Genomic DNA, 20244 nt, shown 5'->3' on the forward strand with positions numbered 1-20244 from the left:
TATTTTAAATAGAAAACCGAGGGATGTGGTTTGGATATGAGGATTTCCTGCATCCCTTCTGGGGATTACATCCCAGCACATTTCAGTGGTTTATCGGGGCCCCGGGGTCACTAGTAGTCGAACAGAAAGCAGACCTGAGTGACCAGTGCCATTCTTGTGTCCACTAGTGGGGTGGCTTCATCTTCCCAGGCATAAATTGATGGGCAGTCTGGACATGGGCACCAAACCAAATTCCTAGCTCACACGTTCTTTCTTGTGATGGACTTTTCCTCTTGCCAAGAAGAGGAGACCATTAGAACTTTATGCATATAGTTTCTGCCAACTTAGTACGCTTGCTTTTTCATTACACCCTGTGGAACTGAAAACATTCTCCATTATCCCATAACATAAAACTTCATTACTCTTCTCTTCTCTTTTAATTTAGAAAATAGCCAGGATGGGCTTTAATGCATCTTCATTGCTCCAAAAAAACAAGCTGGGTTTTCTCAATGCCACCAGTTATTGCCGGTAAGACAATGCCTCGTTGTTAAGTTTTCTTCATGAATATTCTTTTCCTATTTCTTATTTCCATGGTCCAAGAAGTCAGTCAGGATGGAGTACATAACCACTCTGTAAGGAGTCTTCACAGTTGGGAGAGGGGGGCTCAGCTCACAGCCTGCCTTCTGCTAAAACCAGCCCTGAGTGAAGCATTCTCTCTGTAGAGCAAGGGAAGTGGCTCATGTAGGAAGCCAAAGAGAGAGAGGGGATCTGGGCAGAGAAACTGAGCAGAAATTTCTCAAGATGTTTCCTCTGTGTTACTTGAAATCATTTTTAGTGTAATAGGAGGCCCTATAGCTTCATTCCCATGCGATTTCTGCTCCCTTCTCCTCTTCCAGCAAGTTGTCACCCAAAATAGAGCATTAAACAGATGTATGTGTTCTAAACTTTATACACTTGTAATGTCTGATATAATTCTAACTAAAACCCTGTGAGCTAGGTTGATATTTCCCCCAGTTTCCAGAAGAGACTGAGGCTTAGAGTTGATTGACTGGCTCAAGGTAAAGCTAGAAAGGGTGGAATTATCTGACTCCCAACATCTGAGCTCCTAACCCCTACATTCTGCTGTCTCCCTGCTGTGCACGGAATTCATGTTATGAAGAAACAACTTGAGTTTGAGTGCCTTATAGCACTTACCATGGAACAAGGCCCCCTTCAGGGAAGGCCAGCCATGCAGGAGGTATCCGCCAGGTCGGGTTGGGTATGCCTCTCCAAATTTCCCTCCTGAGAGGGAAAGGAATTAAAGGTCTAGGTAGAAATACCTCTGTTCACCCTAAAACGTGCTTTGTTCTTAGTGGGGTTGCAGCCATGATGTGGAGAGAGAAAGGGATCCATACCTGGTTCTTGCTAGCTGGGTGCTCTTTGGCCTGCTGTTTCTTGCATTTTTCAGGCAAGTTCTTTTTGTCTCAAGAAAGAGTTGTACTAGATGATCCAAGAAAGAGTTGTACGAGATGATCCAAAGACAGATTGGTCTAGTTCATCTTCCTTTGACCCTGTGAATGGGCCACCCATTTCTTGGCCTTAGTTTTCCTAAGAGTTCTACAATTGAGGTTATTTAGGACCCTACTCAACTCCATTGCTGAGAATTACTTCAGAGAAGTGGCTGACCAGGGGAGGCGGTCTCCAGGGTGTGGGCCAGGGCAGAGGCTCTGAGTCTGCTTCACGGGTGTCTCATTACGACATCCATGCCCTCCCCGTCCCTCTTTCCCTCTGCAGTTTAGCTCATGAGCTGCGAGTGAGCTGCATGCAGAGGAAAAAGGTCCAGATTCAGAGCTCGGATCCCTCCGCTTTGGCAAGCGACCGATTTAACCTCATACTGGTGAGTGGGAGGGAGCGCCCTGCGGGTGCCAGAGGTATAGCTGCTGTCCCCGGACACTGCATGGCTTAACATTGGCTTTCATTGGGGCTAGCCGTGCGGAAGCCAGTGCCACAAAAGCAAGTGGTGTCCTCTTGGTTTTATGGTACTAACCAGTGCCTACTGGCTACCTGCTGGCAGGCGCTGAGCTGGCAGGGCAGGCTGTGCCGACCATCGTCACCCCCACTACAGCTCTTGTCATCTAATCTGACAGCCTCAGCCCACCCCACATTGAGAACTGTCACAATGTAAGTTTCCCTTTGGTGTGTTGTCTGCAAATTGAAAAGGTACACAGTGGACCGGGGGCTTCTAATCCTTTCTGTACTGGGCATAATCTGGTGGTCAGACCTGAAGCACCAGTATCCTTTAGTAGCGACTATGTGTTATTCCCTTGCTTGCTGGCTCTGACCTCAGTGGCAGGGTCCTATAGGGTCTGTGCTCCTGGGCCTGCACGTCCAGCACAGCTCTGTCATGTCCTTTATAGGGAGCAGAGCATCTTCTCTGCTTTAGGTTAGACCTGGGCTGGAAGCCAAGGTTAAGGCCAGAGATTGCTGGAACCTAGGGTTCAGGGAAATGTTGGCAGAGGACCGAGAGTCCACTGCAAACAGAAGGCGACACACCACTGAGTTAGACCAGAAGCTTGAGACCACAGGAGATCATGGCCTGTCCTGTAAGCCCTGTCCTTCCTGGAGGCCAGGAGAAAGCTGAGAATTCGAGAAGGACACAAAATGAAAAACCTCAGCCTGGTGGTCTGCTGAAAGGACTGGAATCTGAAGCGACAGTGCTCACCCTTGAGGTCTTGCCCCAGGAGACCTCAACAGGAGAGCCCTTCTGCAAGGGGTATTCCAGGACTTGTGTTCTCTCCTGGCTTCACTCTCCCGTATGTTTGGGGGCACAGTTTGACCTGAATCGCTGGAAAACTTTCTTGCAGTACTTTCCCCTCAGGAGCTCCTTCCCTGGGGTTCTTCCATAAAATTGGGTGGTGATGCCTGTGCTGTTGAGTATGGCCTGAGCCCCTGGTCCTCCTACTTCATCTCACACAAGGCTGGCACTAGTGCCCAGATCTTCCCAGTCACCCAGGGTTAGACGTGACTGGCTGGCTGTGTGACCAGAGTATTGGGAAGGGAGCTTTGCCACCTAGAGATCAGCTTTTCAGATCTGATTCCAGTCTCTGTCATGATTCTTCAGGAAACTGTGCTTTCCAAGTAAATTTGCAAAGTGAATACAGTTTCACCAACATCCAAACCCATGTATGTGTGTATGTTGTATTTATAAGTATACATAAAACACTTAAATATGTAGGGTTTTGCTTTGAAATAATTATTAACTACATTAAAAAATTTTTTTAATTTATTTTAATGTTTATTTTTGACAGAGAGGGAGACAGAGTGTGAGCAGGGCAGGGGCAGAAAGAGAGGGAGACACAGAATCAGAAGCAGGCTCCAGGCTCTGAGCTGTCAGCCCAGAGCCCAGCGCAGGGCTCAAACTCACAAACCGCGAGATCATGACCTGAGCCAAAGTCAGACGCTTAACTGACTGAGCCACCCAGGTGCCCCTAAAAAAATTTTTTTAATGTTTACTTATTTTTGAGAGAGAGAGAGAGTACAAGCAGGGGAGTGGCAAAGAGAGAGGGAGACACAGAATCTGAAGCAATCTCTACGCTCTGAGTTGTTGGTACAGAGCCCGATGCGGGGCTCAAACCCACAAACTGTGAGATCATGAACTGAGCTAAAGTTGGACGCTTAACCAACTGAGCCACCCAGGCCTGGCCCCTTTAATTTTTTTTAACATTTATTTGTTTTTGAGAGAGCAACGGAGTGCAAGGCGGGGAGGAGCAGAGAGAGAGACACAAAATCCAAAGCAGGCTCCAGGCCCCGAGCTGTCAGCACAGAGCCCAACGTGGGGCTCAAGCTCAGAACTGTGGGATCATGACCTGAGCCAAAGTTGTACACTTAACCGACCGAGCCACCTGGGCGCCCCATAGTATTTTCTATTGTAATTTTTTCCTACAATGCAGTGGGTTTTTGTTTTTTGGTTTGTGTATCTCATTGAGGGGAAAAGTGCCCATGTAATGGGAATCCAGTTTTGTTTCCTCCTTTTACCCCTTCACGGTTATAACTAGCATTTTCCACATCGTTGTATGGCTTTCATGATGGCTGCGTGTCACCATGTGGCTCTTCCGGATGCATGTAGGGACTCTGCCAAACCACAGTGGAGTCACTGTGCAGACCTCATGCCTCCTGACAGTTCCCCCTCATCGCCTTCACCCCCACTCCTGGACTGCGAGATCAGATGCCTGTTAGCTTTGCCCAGTGACAGCTGGACTGAGTAGGTGCAAGTCAGGTTACCTCCATGCTCCCTCGTGGGTGGGAGCACTCACCAAGTGAAAATGCTCAGAGCGTGGGATCTAAGACAGATGGCAGGTGGTCTTAGGCAGGTCACCTGGCTCAGCCTGGGAGGTCACCTATGGTCTCCTTTCCCCTCCAGGCCGATACCAACAGTGACCGGCTCTTCACGGTGAATGATGTCAAAGTCGGAGGCTCCAAGTATGGCATCATCAGCCTGCGTGGTCTGAAGACCCCCTCGCTCAAGGTGCATATGCACGAAAACCTCTACTTCACCAACCGGAAGGTACGTTGCCTTTCCCATTAGCCTCGCGACCCCCTTTGCCTTGGATACAGGGGGCCTACAGTAGTTGGCCCAATTTAGAGTAGAGGAGAGAACCTTGGGTACCTCATTTTACCAAGAGAAAATGGAGTTTTAGATCTTGATAACCCATAAGGGAAGAAAAGGGCCTCAGGAGTTTCTTCTCTTAGAAGAGAAATAACTGTCAATAGTTGGGAGAAGGCATGAAACTTCTTTAGGCTTGAGAGGCTTCTTTCACTGCTTATACAGACCTTCCCTCCAGAGGATCGAGGTGACCCGAAGGAGCCTGTGCCAGGCACCGAGTTCTTGGGCAGTGGGCTGTTGTAATCTTTGTGGGTAGTCCTCCAGTGCATCAGTCACTCGGCCAGTCTGTGGCCTACCCAGAAGTTATATAAATAAAAAGAGGTTACATAAATAGAATATACATAAAGATGAGAGGTTACATAAATATAATACAGCACAGCCTGCCGTCTAGGGAGCAACCTTTAAATTGCACTTGGGTGATGGCTGCATGTGTAAAAAGCTGTGTGACATTCTATTCATTTGGGACATGAGCCACAAGATGGATACAGGTTGAAAATGGTTTCTGAATGAAACGAAATACAGTATGCCTTTCAGAGGTGGGTTTTGTCCCCTTCTGTTGCCGAGAACCCGTCCCCAAACCAGAAAGTTACTAGATGTTTCACTGTGAGGTCCATGCTGACGACAAAGGACCAAAGCCTGGGGGTTACTTCCTCCCTGTTCCTCTCAAGGCGCTACATGGTGGAGCAGGGAACTTCCCTGTTCTGACGCTTGTTCCAGCGTCTTTAAAAGGAGTGAGACCTGAAGAAAGAAGCCCCATGTCTGTATCCCTACTAGTTATTCCATAGGCAGGCATTGTCTATTTGTCTCCATGAGTTGGCCGTCAAACCAGTCTTTCTGTCTTGCTGTGTGTTTCCTCACCAGGTGAACTCTGTGTGCTGGGCCTCGCTGAATCACTTGGATTCCCACATTCTGTATCTTTTGGCAGACGAAGAGGTTTGGTGGGCAGGCCAGGCCCTGATGAGGAGCTGAGTGTCTGTGGGGTTTGTGAGGTGGCGTCCTAGGGGCCAGAGGTCTGCACCATTTTGTGTGCACATCTCACCCTTCAGGAAGGAGCATTGCAGCTAGGTAGAGAACAAAGATTCCCATGGAGCACAGAGAAGTAGTCGAGGTCCCAGGGTGACATTGATGTCACTATGTGCCATCACTGTTAAGATCTGTAAAAGAACTGGGGCGCCTGAGTGGCTCAGTCAGTTGAGCGTCTGACTTCAGCTCAGGTCATGATCTCGTGGTTCGTGAATTCGAGCCCCACATCAGGCTCTGTGCTGACAGCTCGAAACCTGGAGCCTGCTTCAGATTCTGTGTCTCCCTCTCTCTCTGCCCCTCCCCTGTTCACACTCTGTCTCTCTCTCCTTCAAAAATAAATAAACATTAAAAAGAAAAAAAGATCTGTAAAAGAATAGTAAAGCCTTAGGCAGAAACCCCACATCCTCCTCAGGTGAAGGAGGAGGAACTCAGAGCTGCAGTGGTTTGAGGGTGGGCTGGACCCCTTGCGGGGGGAAGGCTGAGGGCGTACATCAGTAAAAGGGATTCCTTTGGCATTGGACATGAGTGTGTGGGCTCTGTGCCTGGGGTCCCTGCCAGACACGGCCTTCTTTAGAGCCCTCTTCTTGTAGCCTCTTCCCTCTCAGAGAGCGATCAGGGTTCTTCTACTAGGAGCACTGGAGCGTAGTTTCAGGCTAGCTAGACCCTTCCCCTGGAGTCCCTGAGGGCTCTTGATGCACAAGACACCTGTCTGTCTCGTGCTTCTGAGAGTAATCTTGTTTGAGCCAGAGCCACACATTCATATGTCTTGTCCTTGGTTCATTTCCATAATAAATGAGTTCTTGAAACTATGTGACCACTCATTGTACCTAACACCTATTTCATGAGTTGTCACGAGGCTAATATTAGTTAATGTCTATGAATGCACTTAGCACAGTGCTTGTCACATCATGGGTCCTCAACAAATAATGGTTTCAAAAAATTGGAACCTGTTGGGGTTTGGAACCTGTTGGGGTTTTTTAATTTGTTCTATGGCACTCTGTCTCTCTTTTTTTATTTTTATTTATTTTGAGAGAGAGTGTGTGAGTGGGGAAGGGACAGAGAGAAAGAGAATCCCAAGTAGGCTCTGTGCTGTTAGTGCAGAGCCACACGCAGGGCTCAAACTCACAAACCGTGAGATCATGATCTGAGCTGAAATCAAGAGTGAGATGCTTAACTGACCGAGCCACCTAGGCACCCCCACTGCACTCTGTTTTTAAAACATTTTATTTTATTTTATTTTATTTTAAAACACTCTATTTTAAAAACACAGATTCAGGTTACACATTTTATATAAGACACACAAAATTGTGTGTGTTCTGTAAATTGAAAATTCTATGTGGCTTTCATTTGGTGCGATTCTGTGGAAGGATAAGGCCACCTGTTACTGTGATGTTACAAGAGGACAGAAGAGACCAAGTCTTAAAGGAGAGAAAACAACCTTGCTCTCATTTCTGATCTTAAAACAGGATAACATTTTCCCATGTTTCTCTCCTTAGGCTAAGGAGAGGATAAAAATCCATATAATCAGTTTTAAAGATACGGTCTGTGGTAGCTTCATCAGCTACTTGCCCTCTGGTGATCATTTCAGGTAATCTTCAGGCTTCTGTGCACCCGCTGCTTCTGCTGAGGGTCCTGGAACTCATTTAGACCTGTCCTCTGCATTTTCCCCCCAAAGAACGGTGGGAGGTTTGATTGAAGTTGTACTTAACTGGGCTTTTCAATAACCTGTGGCCTATTAAAGGGTTAAATCTAATACTGACCCCCGTTAGTATCCTATAGGGTTTAAGGGTAACCTGGGTCTTAGTCCTACCTAGTAACTGAAAGTGCATCTGGGTAGGGACTCCCTCCCCGCATCCTCACCCTCCAAACCCAGAAGGAAAAGAGGTTTCTTTAGGAAGGGCTAAAGAACCCTGGGCTGCCCAGCTCCAGTGTTATTATTTATGGCTTCAGCACTCTCCATACTGCTGTATTTAACATGAGGCTTACCACCCAAGGCAGTGTGATGTGTACACATCACACATTCAGACGATCAGTAATGTTGCTTGATTGCTTTGCAGGTATTTACATTTTTCACTGAGGTATGTGTTCATTCCTCCAAAATCTGTTGAGTTTATATGCAATCCCTGTGCAAGGTGCTAGAAATGGCAGCGCAGCAGGTGCTCAGTCTGTATAGTGAGTCCGTGGGGCAATTGGATGCAAGCGGGAGAAAGGGGTTAGGGTAGCCTTCCTGGAGGTGATCCCATACAGAAAGGAGGGGACAGAGCTCACAGCAGAAGGAAGAAGCAGAAGGGAGCTTGCACATTGCACAGCAGTAAGTGGTCTGATGTCTGAAGTCTCTGGCAAGGTGGGGCCCTGGCTGCTGGAATGTTCTAGAAGATTGTGGCCATGGAGGTATTTCTTACAAAGTAGTGTGGGCAAGAGACTGGCAATGGTGAGACCTCAGGCAGAGAGCTGCTGCAAGACCGAGGGCAGGGGAGAGGGTGGGATGGATGAGCAGGAGTGGAGGAGAGGCATGTGTCCAAGAGGCTTAGGATCTAGGCCAGGGAATGGAGGTGGAAGAGAAGGTCTGAGGAGGGAACTCCTAGAGGGCGGTTGTGGAGGCCACGAAGGAGCGTGTGGTTGGAAAGTGTCGTGTGGCCACAGGCAAGACTGGAAAGTGTTGATGGGAGTGAGAAACAGTTCGCTGGAGACCTTGGGGAGAACACCTGATTGGAAGAGGAGTGTCAGACCTGGGTTTCAGTGAGTGAAGAGTGACAGGAGGGCAAGGAGGTAGAGAAACACAGACTCCTGTTGAGAGAATTCTGCCTGTGAAGGGAGAGGAGCCAGAGCAGTCGGAAGACAGATGGCCCGGTAGACATGCGGAGGCAGTTCAAAGGAAAGGAAACCCAAATGGCTGTGATCTGATGGATCAGCACATCCAGTTGTAGCCCAGGAAACTCCAGTTAAAATGAGATGTCACTTTATACCCGTTCAGATGAGCAAAAGTTTTAAAAGTCTGATAGTGCCCGGTTCGGCAGATGGGGGAAACTGCTGGTGTAAGTAAATTGATAGGACCCTTTAAGTTGCAACCCCTTGTGACCCCACAGTTCCACACTGGGTTTAGACACTAGAGCCTGTTTGCAAACTGCAAGTCATGACCTCTGCCGTTCGTGAGCAGCACTTTTTTTTTTTTTTTTTTTAATGAAACAGACTAGAAAATAATCGGTTCCATATTTAGTAAGAGTAAATATTTTCTAAAACTTCTGTTTCAGTTATTTGCGTGAATGCAGTGCGTGGTAGCGTAAAATCAAACTCCTAGAGTGGGTTCAAGAAAACACTGCTTTAAAGCAGCCTCCCACATATGGAGCAGGACACAGGGACACTGGAGGGGATGCTCATTCCAGCAGCAGAGAAAAAAAAAAAAAAACACAGAACAAGTTAAGTACCTATCAGCAGATGAATTGTATATTCATCCACAGTGAAAGTGAAGGAACAGGAGCTACAAGCTTTAATACAGATGAATCTAGAAGACAGCAAGATGGAAAAGTTGTAGAAGATACTCTAAGGAAATAGAGCGTGGCCCAGACCTCAGACCAATTTTAGAATGTGATTCTGGGTAGGGGAAGCATTGGACTGGGGAGGGGTCAGAGAGTCTTTTAACTGTGACATATTTTTCCTTTTAAAACATCGGAAACTGGGGTGCCTGGGTGGCTCAGTTGGTTAGGTGTCCCACTTCGGCTCAGGTCACAATCTCACAGTTTATGAGTTCAAGCCCTGTGTCAGGCTCTGCTGACAGCTCAGGCCTAGAACCTGCTTCGGATTCTGTGTCTCCCTCTCTCTTCCTGCTCTTTGTGTGTGTCTCTCTCTCTCTCTCTCTCTCTCTCTCTCTCTCTCTCAAGTAAACAAACTTTAAAAAAAAGTTTAAAGAAAAAAAAATCTGAAACTAAATCTAGAAAACGTAAGCATGTTAAATCTGGCTCACGGCGTTACAGTTTCTTGAAGGGTACTAATGCCCATTCTCTTCCCAGAGGAGAGCCTTGTACTTGACTGCCCTTAACAGCTTTCTAGGCTGTGCCTCATGGGAATCGCAGAGACTCCAGGCTGTGCCACCCTGCTCCCAGCATCGCTGTTTGTCAGTAGTCACCCAGGTACCGGGGCCTTTTCCTTTGGATAAGGAGGTGCTCTGAAGGAGGTCTTGGTCCCTGCCTCCTAGGAGCTGCAGTCACAAGAACGGTGTAGACTCCGTGGTGAAGGTTGGGGCAGGAGGTGTGGGGACCGCAGAGTGGGTGGGGACAGCCTACAGAAGCACAGTAGGATTCTGTAAACTGGACCCAGGATTGGTACTAGAAGCAGGTGCATCTTTACACACCCCTCCATTGACCCCTTCGTTGGGGTCACCTCAGCCAGAACAGTTAGGAAGAGTATGTAATGAGTGCAAGAGATCAGAGTATTTATTTGGACTTCCTGCACAGACCATGCAGAAAAGCATGGCAGGTGCTGCTGGGGATGTTTGCATTCTGTGTGCCTGAAGGCAGCTGGACTTCTCCTTCCTGGCAGCATTCTGGATATTAAGTTTTCAGTCTTTCAGAGAATTAGGATCAGTTAGACGAGGGTCAGACCTCTAAGAGTGCAGGGCTTCGGGTAGACCTGGCGTGGGTCCCGGCTCTGCCCCTTACCAACTTGAACAGATGGCTTAACTCCGTGAAGAGAACACCTACCGCAGCAGGTTACGTGGAGGGTATGAGGCACACTTAGCCCGCTGCCTGCCGTTTCATCGTACAGCAAGCTTACGTGGCAGGAGCATGTGTCATCCCGTTTTATAGATGAGGAAAGTGAGGCGAAGAGAGGTTCAGAATTTGCCTTACAAAACTAATCTATGGTGTCATAAGTCAGGAGAGTGATTCTCTTTAAGGAAGGGTAGGGAGATGGTAATTGGGAGGGTTATCAAGGTACTGGAATATTTTGCTTTTTAACCTAGATGATGGTATAGCTATACTTACCTTGTGCTAACTCATTAAACTATATACTTGGAATTTGTTATCAATTTTGTTATCACTTTAAAAGCTTATTTTAAAAATGTTTTCCTTGAGATCACACATCTAATAGTGTGATGTGGGATTGAAACCCTCTTGTAAAAACACCACACTGCTTCTCTGACGGCAGTTAGTAGTTCTAATGCTACTACTGGGAAGTCGGGAAAGATGTGCTCATTATCAGAATGACCACTTTTGAGCCAGGTACCCCAGTGGAGTGTCTCTTTTTTGCTACCACAAAACCCAGAATGGGGCCAAGATATAGATCCTTCTGACCAGTCATTCCTGGAGGTTTCCCAGAACTAGTGGTCACTGGCCTGGCAGCATAGAGAGGAGATCCTCGTCCCTCCAGGGCAGCGACCCTTTATAGTCACTGTTCCCATCAACAGGAGAACGGCCCGGCATGCTCTGCAGTTTCCGGATCCCTGGGGCCTGGTCCTGTGCATGGTCCCTGAACATCCAGGCAAATAACTGCTTCAGTACAGGTGAGCCATGACTGACTCCGCAGGTTCCCAGCGTAAAGAATTTCAGACTTCAAACTCCCTGTCCAGGCTGTGAGTGATCCTTGTCTCTCTGTCCCATCCCTATTTGTCAGGCTTGTCTCGGCGAGTCCTAGTGACCAACGTGGTGACAGGACACCGGCAGTCATTTGGGACCAGCAGCGATGTCTTGGCCCAGCAGTTTGCTCTCATGGTTGGTTGGATTGGGAAGGGGGCAGTATAAAGTTTCCCAAGATTGGAAATTTTGCTGGACTGAAAATGGATTCCTGTGTGGTATCTGGTTGTCCCTCTCTTTCAGGGGAAAAAAGGACATCAGAGAGGATTAATGGTTTACTTGGTGATTGTATGTGCACTGGAGGAAAGTTGGCTGACTCAGAAAGGCCTGGCTAAACTGGCTTTTGGTTTTGGTGTTGTTTGGGTTTTGGGTTTTTTTTTTTAAGTGCAAAAAGGTGATTTTATTAAAGCACAGGGACAGGGCCAACGGCAGGAAGCTGCCTAAACTGGCTTTAAACAACTTCCTATTTAAATGAATTGTTAGTACTTCTTAAGTACTGGGAGTAGCCATCAGGACAAGTAATTTTTTTGACATATAAATAAATTCTCAATTCATAACACTAAATAGCCTCATACCTAGCTTTCAATTTACATATTTTAAATTTTAACAAAATTCTAGTCATTCCTACTTTTCAGAGACTTCCCCCATTAAAAAATGCCATCTTTGTTTAAAAGCCTGGAGGAGTGTGCAGACTGCCAACCTGCCGTCTTCTGGAAGCACAGAAGTGTTTCTGCATGTTTCATGTTTCTGCAGCCTTCTGCCCTCTGTTTGGGACTCCATGGCTTCCCTGGATGTCTCCTCTCTCCTACTCCATACTCCCACCCTCGCTTCTCACAAAGGACCTGCCTTGGTGGAGATAAGGCGCCATCACGTGGGCTTCACAGAATGAGGCCTAAGGGTCCAGTGCAGCCAGTGGGGAGGACACTGGAAGACACATGGGGTCCAGTTCTCTTACCCTTTCCTAAGGAACTCTTCCGGCTACACTGAGGCTCAAATCCCCACCAAGCCATCAACCCACACCTCTGATCCAGGGGCTGGGAGAGGGGTGCGAGACAGGCCTTCTGTTCTGGAAGGCACACCCCTCCCAGCCTTAGAGGAGGAGGTACCAACCAGTGCCTTTTTCCATAGGCTCCTTTGCTGTTTAATGGCTGTCGTTCTGGGGAGATCTTTGCCATTGATCTGCGTTGTCGAAATCAGGGCAAGGGCTGGAAGGCCACCCGCCTGTTCCACGACTCAGCAGTGACCTCTGTGCAGATCCTCCAAGAAGAGCAAAACCTGATGGCATCTGACATGGCGGGAACGGTAGGGTAGCACTGACTCTTTCGGGCCACTGCAGCCACTGGCCCAGAGTTCTGCCAGATGAAGGGCTCTTCAGAAGAGACCCTCATGCAAGACAGTAGCAAGAGAAAGGCAGTTGTGGGCTGTGCAGAGGTGGGACCCCAGCCCGATCTAGACAGACACAAAACTGGTTTTGATGCTTTTGAAACTTAAGATTTTCCTAACCTGGAGAGGTGTTTGGACACCACCTTGTCCTCCCTGGCTTCCGCGCCTACGTTCACTAGTGTGCCTGCCAGACTCTTTCTGATGGCCCCTTGTGCTTTCCACAGATCAAGCTGTGGGACCTGAGAACCACTAAGTGTATAAGGCAATACGAAGGTCATGTGAACGAGTACGCCTACCTGCCCCTGCACGTGCATGAGGAAGAAGGCATCGTGGTAGCAGGTACCTAGGGAGGGGGAGATATTCTGTCCTGTCAAAACGGCAGAGGGGGAAATTACTCCAGATCTGAACTGAATACTTGGGACTGTGGACTCCTGAGGTCAGGGGGACCAGATGGGACGTAGAGTAGGACATGAGTAAGCAGCAGTTAAACATCCACCAGTTGGACAGCCCTTTGTCCCCATGTTAGTGGGACAACATCACCTCAGTAACAGGCAGGTTAGGTGCAATAAAATATAGCAGCTTGGGAGACCTGGGTGTCCACCTGGTCAGCATTCAGTGGGACCCTTAGCCCATCCTGTTGAAAAGCTTGGGCTCCCTGTTCTTTGAGCTCACTTTCTAGCAGAGGATGCTGAGAAAAGAAATTCAGGTCATTGTAACAGCACTGGTTCCTGGTCCCCTTAACACAGTCCATGGGGATCCATGATCTGCAGAACAGGAGCTGAAATGTCTAGCCGCTGCTTTGAAAGGAGCTACAGGTTGATCACAGGTTTTGAGTTTCTGGGCTACAAAATGTTCTGATAGCATGAAAGCTCAGTGGTTTGACAAATTAAATAGTAGGTCCTTGACAGAAGGAATACGTTCTTGGTCTTGACAAGTCCTCACATTTGCAAATATGCCTACAGAATGTGCTTGTTCCCCACGCCCAAGAAGCGTCACTTGGTTAGGACTTTCTCAGGCTGATTTACTACTCTCACCGCCAGCAGCAGTTAGCTTCCTGCTTAGGCCTAGTTTCCATAAGTTTTCATCTAAGAAGAACTTCTGTGTTCTGGATAATATAAAAGAGAGAAGCCCCGTTGAGAGGCAGACCTGGGTATGTGGGCTAGCTGCAGTAATCGGTGAACTGCGCGGCCTGAATCCATCCACAGCCGAGGGAGTGCACGGTCTCGGCTGACCACAGGCACAGATGTGAAATCCGGGAAACCCTAAGGTCTGCCCTCCTTTCCTCAGAAGCTCTCCAGTAGTGTAGACCGCGTCTGGCCTTGCCACAGCCAGTGGTTGTTAGGTGCCACATCCCTCACAGCTCTGGGCCCTAAAGACTTACGTGGTCTGACACACTGAGCCATCGAACCAGAAACAGCACAGGGCACCTGGGTGGCTCAGTCGAGCCTCCGACTCTCGGTTTTGGCAGGTCACGAGCTCACAGTTTTAAGAGCTTGAGCCCCACATCCACGCTGCCGGCAAGGAGCCCGCTTGGGATTCTCTGCCCCTCTCTCTCCACCCCTCCCCTACTCACGCCCTCTCAAAATAAACTTTAAAAAAAGATTTTTTTTTTTTTTTTTTTGAATGTTTAAAAAAATTTCTTTAAACTAGAAAAAGCTCTGGGGAGCGTCATCACCTGATTTGTCCCCGGGATGCATTAAAGTGAAGAGGTCTTCCTGGTCACTATTTCACAAACAGGAAATCCGTTGCAGTCACCCTCTTGAACAGCCCTTGACAAGAGAAGCAGAGCGCCCACCTGTTAGCCGACATGCCTGGGGCACCATCCAAGGCGTCGCCAGCCAACGCATCTGGTCGCTTGGAATACCTGCAACTGGTGGTGCTTCTAGAGCACAGGAAGACCTGGAACTTTGATTTTCGAGAAGTGCATGTTATCGGCAGAAATAGTTTCCATTTGCATTTGTGCTTTGGCTCCCGTGGAGTCCTTTTTAGCCTTAGGAATTGCAAGAAGCCATGTCCACATGTATACACGTTCTCCTGTGCATCCTGTCACTAACCTGCTGTGTATCTTCCCTCTTTCTTAGTGGGCCAGGACTGCTACACGAGAATCTGGAGCTTCCATGATGCCTGCCTGCTGAGAACCATACCTTCCCCACACCCCACCTCCAAGTCTGACATCCCCAGTGTGGCCTTCTCGTCTCGGCTCGGGGGCTTCCGGGGAGCCCCAGGGTTGCTCATGGCCGTCCAGCAGGACCTTTACTGTTTCTCCTACAGCTAATTCCACGGGGTGCAACCCAGAGGGATGTGGACTTGACTTACGGGAGTGAGGAGCAGCCATGCCTCTGCCACAATTCCTGTTTCCAGTGAGGGCATTTTAAATGGGTGCTCTGTGTACACAGATCCCATCCATCCGGCTGCTGGGAAGAGGTGCTATGTTTTAAGTGGAGACACTTCAGTAAAGTTATTCCAGTTAAGTTGTGAGCTCAGAGAGCTCAGAAGTCCTTTTCATAAAAGGTACTTGTTTCCTGTTGAATTCCTTAGAATAGCCTGTGCCCCACTCCCCTCTCCTCCTCCCCGGCCCTTTTCAAACAAAAACTCTGCTAAGGGCTGAAGATTGGCAGTAACTGAAGTTTTCTTTCACCAAAAGCCCTTTCAAGAAGGGTAATGAGATTGGGTGAGACTGTTAGTGTAGTCAGTGCCTGGGTCCCAGAAAGGTGTGCGCCTGGGCTGGAGAAAGCTGGGGAGAAGGGGAAACGGGGAGTCCTTTCTCTGAGTCTCTCGAGAAAGACTGAAGGCTGGATTGTGGGGGGTGGTCATTAAAAAGCCTTCTCAGACTCATTCAACATCAGTGGCAGATCTTGGATCCCCCTTTTATTACCATTCGTAGGCATTGGGAGGAAAAATGGGCCTTTCTAGATGCTCGAGGTTTTAAACAGGCCCTAGCATGCCTTTGTTGAGGCACCTCCCAGCATGTTAGGCACAACAGTTCCTATTCCCATTATGGTGATTTGAATGGCAGCTTCATGGGCCTCATCTCAAAGAAAATTGGTTTTCATTTTTTGTAATCTAGGAGAGGCAGTTTGTGAGCTGTTTATACAAAGTTTTCAAGAGCCTGTCTTTCTACCGAACAATAAACCAGAAAGAACGATGCGTCGTGTGTTGCTCTGTCAACGTTTAGAAGATCATGACGCTTGGCCGCTACGGCAACGAGCCAGCGCAGTAATGGCTACTCGGATCTTAGATGAGGAGCGGAGACCAGTTTCGATGGCTTTGCAAGAGAGCTTTCATTTTTTGTGCCTGCTTGAGGTGCATGCCTCAAGAAGCCGGCCCCTATGGGCTACAACAGGCTCCCCAGCTCCCCTCCTGCTAGGCTGTGGGGGGCTTGGCTGTGTCCCTCCACCCCAGGCCGCAGCCCCTGTTAGAACATAGTTCTGCACGTTCCAGCAGCTTCTACTTGTCTCTTCAGATCTACTAACTGCACCTCACTGTTGCTAGCCCAGGAACTTCAATTAAACTCTTCAGTTACTCCCTTGAGTGTTAGTTACATCTTGTTTTCCTGCCAGTACAATTTAATGTACAGAAAACCAAATCTGCCCCCCAAAAAAGATGAGCATATCAGGTTGGTCATCTGACAGATTGAGCTATTTACATGCTATATTTAAAAAAAATTTTTTAGTGCCTCATATTTTATAAAGATTTCCCCCATCTTACTTGATCCTTAACAACAACACACAAAGGAGTTACAGCAGTAGTAATAAAAATCATTAGCATCATTTTACAGGTGAAGAGGGCTGCGCACACAGACGTGTTCAGCGGGAACTGGAACTTGGAACTAGAAGACTAGAGACCGTGTTCGGTGCTGCCCACGCACCTGTAGTCCCCGACAGTACTTGCGTATCACGGCTAGTGCTGCCGAGAAATCAGGAAGTGGCGTGGCGCACATGGGGGTGTGCAGTGCTAATCATTCACATTTGATCACCCGGTAAATTTTTCTGGCGCTCACCAATGATGAGCTTACTAATTACCAGCATTCTGAAGCGTTCAGTTATTTAGACTTTGTCCCTGTATCTCTTCAACCCTGGCATATTGACCTGCACTTAGGTCCCAGGAAATTACATACACAGTTGAAGAGTTCAGGTGGCCACCATCACTGTGGGGTCTCTTGGAGTAACTTTGGTGGTGTGCCCCTGCCCAAGAGCACAACTAAGCATAAATGCTGAGCCATGAACCTAACATGCACTCATACTTTTGTCCCCTCAAGTTCAAAGTTAAACCGGTTCGTTCATTGCAGGATCTGCAGTTTAAAATCCCTGGTCCTGCTCATCTAATGCAGTTTTCCTCACAGTTCTACATTGTTTCTGTGGAGCTGAGAGCCCATGGGTGGCTCTTCAACCCAACTCTGATCTCTCCCCAGTGGAGACAATAGGACCCCTCAGGAGAATACCAGGTGAGTTCTGACACGTATGGCCCCATCCCTTCTAAACTATTTAACACCTGTTTCATAGCCAAAGTTTCTTGTTGGTCAATCATTTTAGATTTCCCTTAAGCTTTTTAAAAGGAAGGGGGTGGTTCTTTAAAACCTCTGATTTCAACTCAGCAAACTGGTTCTTAATCTCTGGTTAGCAGTCACTGCTAATATATTTGGTCTAGGTTATATGAAAAGAGGTCAGACTTAGCTGAGAAGTATTTTGGTCTCTTTGCTTGTGACATAGTATCCCAGAGAGGAGTACATTACATAGTCTCAGTGAAGCATTTTTCACTTGCAGGTGTCTTGGGGCATTTTGCCCTGTTCCCAGGTGACAACCAAAAGTAGAGAATGAACAGGTGGTGGGGGCGGCAGCACTGAGCTATGACGAACTCCTACCTACGTGGCCTGGCATTTGCTTGCTTATAGCCTAGCAAACAGAGATGAGCGAACAGTGACCACGAGGGGTACCTGGGTGGCTCAGTTGGTTGAGTGTCCTCTTGATTTTGGCTCAGGTCATGATCCCAGGGTGGTAGGACAGCCCCAGGCCGGACTCTGTGCACTGCAGAGCCTGCTTAAGCTGCTCTCTCTCTCTAATACAGATATATTTTTTAATGCCATGAGGTAAATACCTGTTTCACAGCCCATCTTGCTGTGCAGCCACCTTTGAATTCAGCTGGCCCAACGTGTTCTGGAGAGCACAGACAGCCTGCTTGGTGTCCCCCTAGGAGGGTCCCCAGAAGTGGTCTTTGAGACCAAGTTAGCCACATTTAGTGGTCAGCCCTTGATCTGTCCTGGTCTGAATCTTCCACAATAAGCCATCTCTGAAGAAAATGGCAGGCTGAATTTCGCCTCCCCCTCCTTTGGTGTATGGTGCCATGTCTGCCTCTCCAGGCTGCCCACCGCATGGCCCCTGCTGCGGGAGTGACCTTCCTAGGTCCCTGCATTCAGAGGCTTCTTGTGCCCCACAATAAAATGGCCCCTGGAGACTAAATCATGTGTGCCTTACCCCTTTGGCCCATCTCTGCCTCCCGCCTGGCCTCAGGACACAACTGTTTCAAGATCCACCTTCCCCTGGGCCTCCAAGCTAGCCGTACTGCCCCTTTCCATCTGTAAAAGTCCCAGTTAAGTCTCAGAAACCTCCAGAAAGCTTAGATTTCCCAGCACTTGCCACAACCAGGCGCTCATTATACGGAATAAGTAGTTTTTGCCAACATCACTGCCTTTTAATTCTTATAACCCTGTGAAGTAGGTGATGGTCACTCCAATATACTGAAGAAAAATAGAAGTGACTTGTTCCAAGTCTTCTAATAAATGACAGAGCCAGCAGGGTCTTGGCTCAAGTCTGAGAATCTACTAGGCCCCTTGTGCTTAAAGGAATGGGATTTTTACTTTTCCCCTGGAAATTTAAGGTCTTGGGTCCAGTTTGACCTGATTTCCCTTTTAATACTTACTCATTTTTTTTTTTAACTTTTAGCATTTATTTATTATTGAGAGACAGAGCATAAGCCTGGGAGGGGCAGAGAGAGGAGAAGACAGAATCCAAAGGAGGCTCCAGGTTTTGAGCTGTCAGCACAGAGCCCGTTGTGGGGCTCGAACTCACAACCCACGAGATCATGACCTGAGCTGAAGTCGGATGCTTAACCGACTGAGCCACCCAGGCACCCCTAATATTTACTTAATTTGAGAGAGAATCTCACGCAGCGTGGAGCCCAACACAGGGCTTGATCCCACAAACCATGAGACTATGACCTGAGCCAAAACCAAGAGTCAGATGCTTAACCAAATGAGCCACCCAGGCGACTGACCTAATTTTCCCTTCTGTCCACTTTCCTCAAGACCAGCCGTCTGTCCCCTACAAGTGACCTCCGGACTGGTTGGCCTGCCTTTGCTCGCCTCTCCTGGCTTATTCCTCCCACCCACCTGCTTGCACTCTTGGCTTCATTTGAATAGAAGCAGCTACAGCAAGAGCAAAAAGGACTTGCTCTACAGAAGCCCAAATCAGAGCAAAGGCACCCAGATACAAATGCTGCCAATAGCCCAGGGCAGCCAGAACTGAGGTGACATGGTGTCTGGGAAATGGAAGGGAGTGGTCTAGGGATGGAGCCAGAACCTGGAGGGCGATTCAGGCTAGAGTTAAGGATTTGATATGATCAGGATAAAGTGGCAGCTGAAATCATGGCAGGGGGTGAAGTCACTCAGTATTAACATTATAGATGGACACAGCCCACCAAAGTCCACCAGACCCAGAAAGACATGCTGTCGTCTACAAATGGCAGTTTCAAAGATGGTGCTGGTCATGAGCATCTCCCTAAATTACACCTTCCCTAACCCTATATACCCCCATACCATCTGCACATCAGTTTTCATAACTTTCCCAGATACAAAAAAAAAAAAAAAAAGTTGCACCAGGTGTAATTTAACGGAAGGTAAAACTCAAATTCTAAAACTAAGTCCATTGGTGATAAAAGCCATGATAAATACCATCATGGGTTCAATTCTCTACCCCACCCATTGATGGTAGTTGTGAAATTGAAAATGCAAATATTAAGAAAAACTTAATTTTTCAACAACGGGGAAGCTTGGCTCCATTGGTACAGGCTAGATCAACTTGCTTAATCTCTAAACCAGTTTCTCTGATTTTTAGTGACAAGGAAGCATTACTCTCCTTTATCATGAGAATCTCTGAGGGCCCATGGCAATGATTAAATGTAAAGTTAAGCTCTGATTAAAAAAAAAAAAGGTACGTGCTACTATTTTAAGGTCACTGTCTTATCTGGAAATGCAGAAGAATTCGCAGCTCGAGGAGGAGGAAGGAAACTGAAGAGACACTCTCTCTACATTGCAATGCCAGCAGGATGGGGTGCAGACTCAGTACGGCAGTTATGAGGCCCGCCTGTGCTCAAACCCCAGCTTCAAGTCTCCTTAGCCAGGCGGCCCTGGGCTTCCGAACGTCTCTGAGCCAGTAGCTTCAGCTGTAAAACACAAGCACTACCCCCTGCCTTCCAGTATGGTTGTGAGAATATCAACCATATACAGATCCTAGCATAGTCCCTGGCAGATAACTGGCACCTGTATATTGGAAGTCAAAGGAGCAGAGAGAAACCCAAGGAATGCGTAAGGGTCCCACCGCGTCCCATTGCCTCGGAGACCGCTTGGTTCTCAGCCACAGCTGAAGCCTTTCATCA

General features: G+C 47.9%; 1 protein-coding gene across 6 annotated transcripts in view; it reads left to right on the forward strand.

Moving 5' to 3' along the window:
* DCAF4 (DDB1 and CUL4 associated factor 4) overlaps nt 1-15741 on the forward strand; it is a 31779-nt gene extending 16038 nt beyond the window's left edge. For 3 of the 6 annotated variants that reach the window (XM_047862546.1, XM_047862549.1, XM_047862547.1), the window contains exons 5-14: nt 425-507; nt 1753-1855; nt 4379-4522; nt 5483-5532; nt 9692-9771; nt 11046-11141; nt 11252-11349; nt 12340-12513; nt 12819-12933; nt 14676-15741. In XM_047862546.1, the coding sequence (XP_047718502.1) occupies nt 425-507; nt 1753-1855; nt 4379-4522; nt 5483-5532; nt 9692-9771; nt 11046-11141; nt 11252-11349; nt 12340-12513; nt 12819-12933; nt 14676-14869 (1137 nt within the window). In that variant the 3' untranslated portion in view covers nt 14870-15741. Of the gene's footprint in view, nt 1-424; nt 508-1752; nt 1856-4378; nt 4523-5482; nt 5533-9691; nt 9772-11045; nt 11142-11251; nt 11350-12339; nt 12514-12818; nt 12934-14675 lie in introns of those variants that run through there. The other 3 variants (XR_007152958.1, XM_047862550.1, XM_047862551.1) reach the window with 3 other exon arrangements.
* Nucleotides 15742-20244: the final 4503 nt, after the last annotated feature.

The sequence above is a fragment of the Prionailurus viverrinus genome, chromosome B3, assembly GCF_022837055.1.
Source record: "Prionailurus viverrinus isolate Anna chromosome B3, UM_Priviv_1.0, whole genome shotgun sequence".
Taxonomy (NCBI): Eukaryota; Metazoa; Chordata; class Mammalia; order Carnivora; family Felidae; genus Prionailurus; species Prionailurus viverrinus.